This window comes from Micropterus dolomieu, linkage group LG17, assembly GCF_021292245.1.
Source record: "Micropterus dolomieu isolate WLL.071019.BEF.003 ecotype Adirondacks linkage group LG17, ASM2129224v1, whole genome shotgun sequence".
Lineage (NCBI taxonomy): Eukaryota > Metazoa > Chordata > Actinopteri > Centrarchiformes > Centrarchidae > Micropterus > Micropterus dolomieu.
The window spans coordinates 38,875,119-38,884,989 of NC_060166.1; the positions used below are offsets into that span (position 1 = coordinate 38,875,119).

Below are 9,871 nucleotides of genomic sequence, written 5' to 3' on the forward strand. Positions count from 1 at the left end.
ACACACACACACACACACACACACTCACACACACTCACACTCACACAGACACACACAGACACACACTCACACACACTCACACACACTCACACTCACACAGACACACACAGACACACACTCACACTCACACACACTCACACACAGACACACACTCACAGACACACGCTCACACACACTCACACTCACTCACAGACACACACTCACACTCACACACACTCACACACAGACACACACTCACACACACTCACACTCACTCACACTCACTCACAGACACACACTCACAGACACACACTCACACACACTCACACTCACTCACACACAGACACACACTCACAGACACACACTCACAGACACACACTCACACACAGACACACACTCACAGACACACACTCACACACAGACACACACTCACACCCAGACACACACTCACACACAGACACACACTCACAGACACACACTCACACACAGACACACACTCACACACAGACACACACTCACAGACACACACTCACACACAGACACACACTCACAGACACACACTCACACACAGACACATAGATAATGAACAATGAAATCTCACTGAGCAGCATAAAGCTGGTATTTATGAGCAAAAGCCTGAATGCTGGACTTCAACTTGTTTTAAAAATTGGACTGAAAGATGCTAAATGTGCCAAAGAGGCTGTTTGAAGCACCATTAGCAGCACAGGTACATAGTTCTGTCATTTAAGCAGGGCTTTCCTGACTCAGAATGGGCCTTTGGGGGGTGACTTCGCGGGACAGTAAGCAGAAGCGTACAGCGTACAGGCAATGAGCTACCTTGTGACAGAAATCTATTATTTCTGACCATTTGATAAGCAAAATATATCCACAACCCAGAGGAGTAAAGGTATAAATTAGTGTTCTGCTTGCTCAACAGTTGTTTGTTAAATGGCTATTAATACACATTCAGAGAATATTTGAAACGCTGAGAATGATCTACATTCTTAACCCTAACTTTACCCAAATCAACATTTTAACTCATAATAATTTAATAGTTCAGCTGGGGGGACTCCCCTCAATGTCAGTAATACAAGCTGACACACAAACATTGTGATAATGATCCAGTTTAAATGGCTGCATGGACCTGAAAAGAGAGAGTGCTGCAGAAGAAGAGAGAGAGGGAGAGTCATCGAGGCTCTCCCATGACTCGGCCTGGAGGAATAAAACACAAGGAGCGGACAGTGACACCACACAGACAGAACAATGGAGTGAAGTTGCTGAGATTTTATGTTTTGTGTCGTTATTAAGCCTCATATCATTGTTTTCATTTAAACACCGTGTCCTATGAGCCCAAGAGCATTATGGGTCCATGATTCCGTTCAGACTGTAGAGTGTCAGAGTGGTGGAAAAAAGTTAATATCATCAAACATATAAAATAAAATCCATTATTTAAGATAATAGTGTCCAGTCCGCTAATTAAAAAGCTGAAACTGTTTTTACATTGGCTTTAACTTGTTAAAAAACTGCTACAAATAAAATGAGTAATTTAGGCTCAATTTCCAATTAATTATCCCTTTTGTTGGTGGTCCTGGACAGTTGGTTAAAATTAGAGGTATCAGCTGTGGCTGATATTGAAAATAGATTTTGTTTGTGTAAATTAGACATGATAGGGTCTACGGATAGAAAACAATAGATGCGGCAGAGCCACAGATGGAAAGTAAGAACTCCCCCCACACCCATTGTTTTCTTGAATCGCAAGGAAAGTGTGTTTAATCAACTGAAGACAAATCACTGAGGAAATGAGGAGCCAACCGACTGCTCCCGCAATGAGCCGCCTGTTTTCTTCTGCTAATGTGTTCTTCTTACGAGGAAGAGGGATTTACTGAAACATTCACCAAGATAAAATGTGCATCTCGGGACCGGTGCATGACTGAAATGGTAGCTAACATATAATAAATTGCGCTGAACCCTGTGCTTGGTCTGTTCTGCGTCTCAGATCCTGAAGCGCGGTTGCCACGTGAACGACCGCGATGGTTTGACCGACATGACGCTGCTTCACTACAGCTGCAAGGCCGGAGCCCATGGAGTCGGTAAGAGGACTTATTTAATATGGATCCAGTCAGTCAGTCTGACACAATCCTGACTACACTGCAGCACTTATAGGAAGGTAATCAGTTAAAGCGTAAGCCTGCTGTTATTTTATCTTTTAATTATTGACAACAGATTCTACTAACAAACATCGTTTAACCAAAGCTTGATGGAGCTTATTTCACTGTGCATATTATTTATAGTCTAAAATCACGAATCTACCTCGGAATATCCAACACTGTCTATCCTTAGACCCTTGATTCAGATGAACCCCCCCACAAAAATAACCTCTTTAACAGGACAAAAGGGAGAAACCTCATGTTGAGGACCAGACGAGGGACTCAGGTCTGATATTAATGTGAAGTGAGTCAGTGAAGCTGGGCCGTGTCTGGCGGGTGGTGGATTCCACTCCTCTGCTGCTGTAAAGCTGGACCCCCTCTTAGTTCGGACCTCGTTGTGTGTGCAGGCGACCCGGCGGCCGCGCTGCGTCTCAGCAGCCAGCTGATCGCTCTGGGCGCCGACGTGAGTCTGAGGAGCCGCTGGACCAACATGAACGCCCTGCACTACGCCGCTTACTTTGACGTCCCAGAACTGATCCGAGTGCTGCTCAAAGCCAGTAAACCCAGAGGTACACACACAGATCACTTCGCGTAGCGCTCATTTTGAACCATCAGCTGACTCAAAGCTGGAGGTCAGGATGTTATTTCAGAATAACTCCCCCTTTGTTGTCTCCACAGTGTTGAACTCCACATGTAGTGATTTCCACTACGGTACAGCTCTCCACATCGCTGCCTCCAACCTCTGTCTGGGTGCCGTCAAATGTCTGCTGGAGCACGGAGCCAACCCCACCGTCCGGGTAAACACACTTTACCTTACCTTCAGTTTTAGGGCTGGTAGTTGACCTGTCGCCTGATAATCTCAGTGAATCACCACTTCGTCTCACTTCATTCTTCTGTCTGACTTTGTGCTAATAATAGCTGCTTTCTGTTCGGGAGAGGAGTGTGTGTATATATTGCTCTAACCAACCAGTTGAAAAACAAAGAAAGAAACACGTTAACATCTTAATCCCGCCTGCTACCCACTGATTGGCTGAGTTGGGGACAACAAACCATTTCCCCACTCACAACTCCACTAAACAATCCATCATGCACTTGATTCTGTCTGTGCACCCTCCAAAACTCTTCTTCCCCTTCTCTCTCTGCAGAATGATAAGGGCCTGGTTCCAGCGGACGTGGTTCCTGACCCGATGGACATGAGTCTGGACAAGGCGGAGGCCGCCATGGTGGCCAAAGAGCTGAAGCACTTGCTGCTGGACTCCCTCCCACTGAGCTGTAACCTCCCCAGAGCCACGCTGCCCAACTATGACAACATCCCCGGAAACCTGATGCTGTCCTCGCTGGGGCTGAAGCTGGGAGAGCGCGTGCAGCTGGACGACATGAAGGTCAGAGGCGCCACAAAACGGAACTTATTTTAAAGCAGCTGATGATTAACTGGAGGAAACATACAGTGTAACCAGCTGAATTAGCAATAAAGTTGTTTACTGAAGGAGCAGATTGTTCTGACAAACCATATTTAAATACATGTATTAATACTCAAACTTTATTTTGGACAAGACAGGGATTGGCACCAACTGCTCAAGAATAAATGGCACCATGTCCATTTAATTTAGCTTGTCGACAAATCAAAATCAAAACTCTGACAATTACTAACTTTAGACCAGGGAGTCGATTAAACTGTCCCATTTTTGTTTCACCCTAGGTCTGTACTGTAGGGGAAGCCCTGATCCTAACCTTTTCAATTCCAATAACAAGAAATGGGCTTATTTTAAGAAATAACATAAACAGCTGTCCTGATACATACATTTCATAGCTGAAAAATCTACTTGTCAGTGCTCCATATTGAACTGGTCCGCTTTGAGAACCAGTTGAGTGAAAGTGTTATTACTATGAAGACAGGGCGATTTGCATGAGAGAAGGAAATCGTCCTGCTCTGTTATCCCTCAGCCTGTTTGTCACAGAATGCGCTTCCCATTGGTCATGACTCACGTATTATTCGATAACGCCAGAATTTGTCTGGTAAAGGGTTGAAGCCATCGAGGGTTGTTTAAAATTGCGAGGGGGCAATTAGAAAAAATAAAGTTTGATCATTTAACCATGCAGTAGTAGCCTAGCTCTTTTGTGTGATGGCTGCCAGTTTGAGCTCTGAACAGTGTGTTCTCACTGTGTAGCTCCAGAGAGACCAGAGCAGAGACGACAGCCCGACTCCAAACCTCAAACAGGTTGGTTGGACCGGGCGCCGGCTGGAACGTAGACTCACTGAACTGACTCACCCCTCTGACAACACGCTCGCTTCCTGTTCACCTTTCACTCCACCTGGAGAGGTCTCACTTCTAACTTCAGAACTTTATCCCTCTGTCTCTCTTTCAGACCGGCACTCTGAGGTTTTGTGGCACGACAGAGTTCGCCAGCGGTCAGTGGGTCGGCGTGGAGCTCGACGAGCCGGAGGGAAAAAACGATGGCAGCGTGGGCGGCGTCCGCTACTTCGTCTGCCCTCCTAAACTTGGTAACGGCTGCTATTATGGTGCCTTTGAGAGGCTGCCTACAAACACTGGGTGGGGCTTCAGCAGACACGCTTGCAGTGTCGTTGCATTACGCTTTGACTCCAGCTACAGAAGACTTTTACATTTATTCAGCCCCTGATTTAGTCCGTCCAACTGTCCTCTCTTTCACCAAGCACAAAGGTCCTCTAAAAACAACACATAAATGGATGTACATTCAGTTTCGTTTTTCATAAACATAATGAACATATTGGACATTTTCTGCTTTCATTATATTGTAACAGGGTTATATTCGACACCCTCCCTGAGTGAGTGACTTGGTTCCCCAGCCAATCACTTGTGAATGCCATAGTTTTATTGGTTTGTTATTGGTCACTTGGTGGATCAGGAGGAAGCTAGTGTCCAGCAGCGTCCAGATCTGGATCCAAGTGGTCCATATGTGACGTGTTGGTGTTGGTGGAGACCAAACCAGAGCTTAAAGGAGAGTGAATGTTGGACGTACATTCATCACGTGGAAAACAAACACAGACGCAGTGTGGCGACCGTGTCACACTGCGTCTGCTGGCTTCGAGGTTTAAGTGTGTTTTAAAGTGAGTTTTTTTTTTTTTTTGCCCTGCAGGGATTTTTGCCCCCGTGTCAAAGATTTCCAAACCCGTGGATCAGACACCTTCATCCGTCACCTCCACCCCGCGAACCCCCCGCATAGACCTGGCCTCCCGCCTCGCCGGAAAGACCAAGAAAGAGAAAGAGAAGAAGGAGAAGGAAAGAGAGAGAGGTAAGAAAATGTCTTCCATACGTTTTATTATTATCGGCACATTAGGTGTGAATGTCATTGTTCTGAGTGCGTTTGCTGTGCGTTCTCAGCCCAGAGGAAGAAGACGTCAGCAGCCAGTCTGGATCCAGAGGGACTGAACGTGGAAGTCGGAGATCAGGTTCTGGTGGCTGGACAGAAAAACGGCATCGTTCGCTTCTACGGCAAAACAGACTTCGCTCCAGGTCCGCCTGCTGGTCTTCAGCTGCTTCTCTACACTGTATACTGTGTTCACTGGGAGCTCAGTGGGCCTGTTAGCAACACTCTGTTTAATTCAATTCAAGATACAACTGCACAAAATCCGTCAAGACGTTCCTCCAATATGTGACAGAAGCTCTCAAAAGCAACGCCATAGATTTTTCTAAACCTGTCCCCCTTTGGTCGGACAAGTCTGTCTCTTTTTAATCTTGATTTATGGTCTATCTGAATAAACACTGCTCCTTACTTCTGCCCAGAAAAGAAGTGCAACTAAGCTGCTCCAGAAGCCGCGTTACAAAAGCTATTTCTTACGTTAATCCTAAATATTAGCATTTTAATATGCATGTTAGCATGTTCATCTAAAGGCAGAGTTGAGCCTACATTCGTTTTACATTATTTTTCATCACTAGTGATGATGAATCTAAGAATAAAACAGTAGTCTCTCTGTTTATGATTCTCATGTGGATTTTGGACTTTAGTCCTGAGAGCGTGACAGTTTTGCCATAAGAGGTTTTCAACAAATAGTGGTGATTTGCTTCTTTCATAAAATTGTAAAAGGTCAGATCAGGCGTGTCCTGAGCGGTTTCTGTCCCTGCAGGTTACTGGTTTGGTATCGAGTTGGATCAGCCGACAGGAAAACACGACGGCTCGGTGTTTGGAGTCCGCTACTTCAGCTGCCTGCCCAAATACGGAGTGTTTGCTCCGCCCTCCCGCGTCCAGAGGTAAGAGCGTGTTCAAGACGTTTTCTGCTTTATTTACTGATCAGAACCTGTCAAAACAAGTTAACTAATACAGTTTTGGTGCTTTAAAGTTGTTTTAAGTGCATGGTGGATTTAATGAGAGCATGAAATAATAAAGTAAACATATTGCCAGACACTGAAACCATTTGAAGCCTGTTATAAACCTGGATAACATTTAGTTTAGTTAAGTTTTCTTCCTCTGCAGAATATGATTATATATAATAATAATAATAATAAACTGACTTTTCGTTGTTGCTGTTTTGTCAGAATCGGAGGCCCTAAAGACGGATCACAGAATGACAAATCCATGGTGAAGAAAGTCCACCAAGTCACCAGTAAGTATCTTCCATTGTGCTGACTGACTTTTAAGGAGATGTTCCTTTTCTTACAACATGGTTGTTCTTTTCATTCTTTTGGCCACCTTATTGGCCACGTCTCGCCACATGAGCCATCAGACGAGCCCACTTTAACCCGGTTTAAAAGGTGAACGGTAAAACAGAATCACCTAAAGTGTCTGTTGTTCCTCAACGCTCCCCGAGCACGAACATTGCTTACATTGACAGACTATTGTTTGTTTGTGTCCTGCAGTGTCACAGCCCAAGCGTAACTTCAACACGATGCGTTCTCCTAAAGACCTGACCTCCGAGAGCTCCATATCCAGGTGAGAACGGAGAGAGACTGACTGACTGGTAACCTGTCAGGCTGCGCTCAGCTGTTCAGTGACCTCCTGCCTTAAAATATCTGAAATATTCCTCGTGGGTTTACGCTGCATTCATGAGGTAGAGAGAGCGTTCACGTCATCGCACAGCTCAGGATGGTTGTGCAGTATGTGGTGGACTGTAACTATGCTAATTTACTCAGGTACTGTACAAATGCTTGGGTATTTCTAATGTATGCTACATTATACTTCTACTCTTCTACTGTTTACCCCTTTTAATGTATTTAGACAAATGACGGGAAGTCAGACTGTCAGGTTACTTTACAGCTCCGCCTCAACCCACTGCAACGGTACTTTATGTGGCAGTGATTATAATCCAGTGATATAAATTATAATAGTATAAAACTCACTGGGGCCATTTTCTTAAATCATGAGTACTTTTAGAGCAGTTTGCTAATATCAGTATTTTTAAACCTCATGGAAAGGATCCCTACGAGGCGACTGCTGGTGAACCGAAGTCTCACTCGAGGGCAACTCTCGCTCTGAAATCTCGTGAGAGGCGAGATGTTGCAGGAAACGCTGGTGGACACGCGGGAGAGGAGTTTGTTGTCGTGGACGTAGAGGAGCTGCGAGCAAGACTTTATTTCCTCTCCCTCGTGTTTTCGCGTCTTCCTGCAACAACTCGCGTTTCATCAGACTTCAGGGCGAGAGCTGTCCTTGAACGAGACTTCAGTTTGTTGTTAAGAACAAATGGGGTCACCAAATATGTGAAAATAGGGCCCAGTTTTAAAAATATTCCTGTGAAACTCTCCGATGTCCCACGTGTGAGTGAAACATCTGAATTTACCAGGTGGCGTGAACACATGCTCAGTTTGAGTTTGACTAAAACCTCTGTGCTCCTGCTTTTCTTCTTTTTCCTTCCCAACCCCTCTTCCCTTTCTTCTTCTCCTCTTTCTTCTTCTTCTTCTTCTTCTTCTTCTTCTTCTTCTTCTTCTCCTCATGCTCCTTCCTTATCTTCACCTCCTCCTCCTCCAGGTTGCTGTTCTGCTGCTGGTTTCCGTGGATGCTGCGTGCTGAGATGCAGTCCTAACCGGGCCTCTACTACTCCTCCTCCACCAGATCGATCTCTCCGCTCTTCTGTCTCTTCATCTTTTACTTTTGCTTTCTTCTCTCTTGGCCTGATAAATCTTTCATTCTCGTCAGTCAAACTTCTCGTAGTGAAACCCCGTCCCTCTTACTCTGAGCCCAAATCCCTCTAATTTAGCCGTTCTATAGCAAAATCTATAGTGCCTTGTATCTGATCAAAACGTCCTGCATTCCTTTAATGAAACTGAGAATCCTGCTCTGCTAAAGCAATTCCCCCTAAAATATTCTCTTCACCCCTTTCCAGGTCTTTTGTTTCACCAAGTTCTCATTTCTTTGTCCCAGCTGGGTATTTGTCCATGTTGTATTTTTATTTTGGGGCAGAAAAACCTGCTGTTTCTCTGAGGACAGCAAAAACCACAGAACGTTAGTTTGTGCTGCTACATGTTTTGCTTTTGCTGCTACTCGATTTGGGTCGCGCCGAATTTAGAAACGAACGTTAAGGTTGGCTGCCGTGACAGAGAGAGCCAGTGGAAGTGTCAGTGTCCAAACACAACGATGTGTGAATTTGATTCTGCACTTCCAGAGAAAATGTATCGGGTACCAAGTTCTTTGTAGTGATGGACCCAGATCTGGCAGCCGCTTCTTCACCACTAATCAGAGACCAAGAACTTTTACATTTAACATGTACGTTGACAATTCTCATCTCTTAAAGCAGTACAGTACTGATCCCGCTGAGTTGGCGTTGACGGTCTGGGTGACATCAGATAATTCATTTGTAATTCAAAAACAGGGAAAAATGTTTTTGGTGTCAGAATCAAAAATTGCAAAACCAGTCAAAAACGGTAAATGTTGGGGTTTTGGCAAGGCCTTTTATCATTAAAGTCACGCGGTCTATTCCTTATATTGTTTCCAAACCAAAAACAAGCGGTGGACAGGCAGGAAGCGGAAGTGACGTGTAAAACAAATTCAGAATAAAAAGTAGGACCATGTAGCAAGTTTATTATAAAACTAAACTTAAAACTAAAACTAAAAACATTTTATTTAACTGAAATAAAAATAACAACTAATGAAAAACACAAAACTATAGTGGCTGTTGGGAGAAGGAAGCATTTGTAAGCACAGACTGGTGACCTGTAACTTCAGATTAAGATAATGTGAACTAGTTGGTGTGAAATGTAATTTATTTTAATGATTATTTCATTACCTGCGATGGACTGGCGACCTGTCCAGGGTGTACCCCGCCTTTCGCCCGATGCCAGCTGGGATTGGCTCCAGCCCCCCGCGACCCTGTACGCAGGATAAGCGGCTGACGATGGATGGATGGATTATTTCATTAATATTTTAGTTTCATTACTCGGCTGTGTGGAAGCTTAACCAGCAGAGGCCGCTCTCCCTCCTGCTGAGGCGCCCTGAGGTACAAATTGAGCCAAAATGATGATATGTTTATGTGAAGGAGTAGTCTCCTACAGCAGGAAGCTAATCAATGTGTACTCTCATTTAGCTTTATTGCCATGTAGTATTTTACATGTACGAGGAATTTGCTGTGGTGATGAGGTGCTGCACGTAGACAAACATACAGCTGATAAATAAATGTAGGCAGTAAATGCTTTGAGATGCTTTTTTTACTCACAATAATGCTTTACTCACAGCTCAGAACATAACAATCAAAAAAAATAATAAGTCGGGCTGAATTAAAAATATTTAATGTAATCGTTGTGCCTCTGGGCACTTCAGCGTGGGGGGGGGGGGGGGGG

At 44.5% G+C, this 9,871-nt stretch overlaps 1 protein-coding gene across 4 annotated transcripts in view; it reads left to right on the plus strand.

The window, feature by feature from the left end:
- clip3 (CAP-GLY domain containing linker protein 3) overlaps positions 1-9,871 on the plus strand; it is a 34,567-nt gene that overhangs the window by 13,833 nt on the left and 10,863 nt on the right. The window contains exons 4-15 of one of the 4 annotated variants that reach the window (XM_046074822.1): positions 1,976-2,069; positions 2,534-2,695; positions 2,805-2,923; positions 3,272-3,508; positions 4,295-4,345; positions 4,494-4,629; positions 5,244-5,399; positions 5,489-5,620; positions 6,232-6,355; positions 6,641-6,708; positions 6,962-7,034; positions 8,067-9,153. In XM_046074822.1, the coding sequence (XP_045930778.1) occupies positions 1,976-2,069; positions 2,534-2,695; positions 2,805-2,923; positions 3,272-3,508; positions 4,295-4,345; positions 4,494-4,629; positions 5,244-5,399; positions 5,489-5,620; positions 6,232-6,355; positions 6,641-6,708; positions 6,962-7,034; positions 8,067-8,121 (1,407 nt within the window). In that variant the 3' untranslated portion in view covers positions 8,122-9,153. Of the gene's footprint in view, positions 1-1,975; positions 2,070-2,533; positions 2,696-2,804; positions 2,924-3,271; positions 3,509-4,294; positions 4,346-4,493; positions 4,630-5,243; positions 5,400-5,488; positions 5,621-6,231; positions 6,356-6,640; positions 6,709-6,961; positions 7,035-8,066; positions 9,155-9,871 lie in introns of those variants that run through there. The other 3 variants (XM_046074819.1, XM_046074820.1, XM_046074821.1) reach the window with 3 other exon arrangements.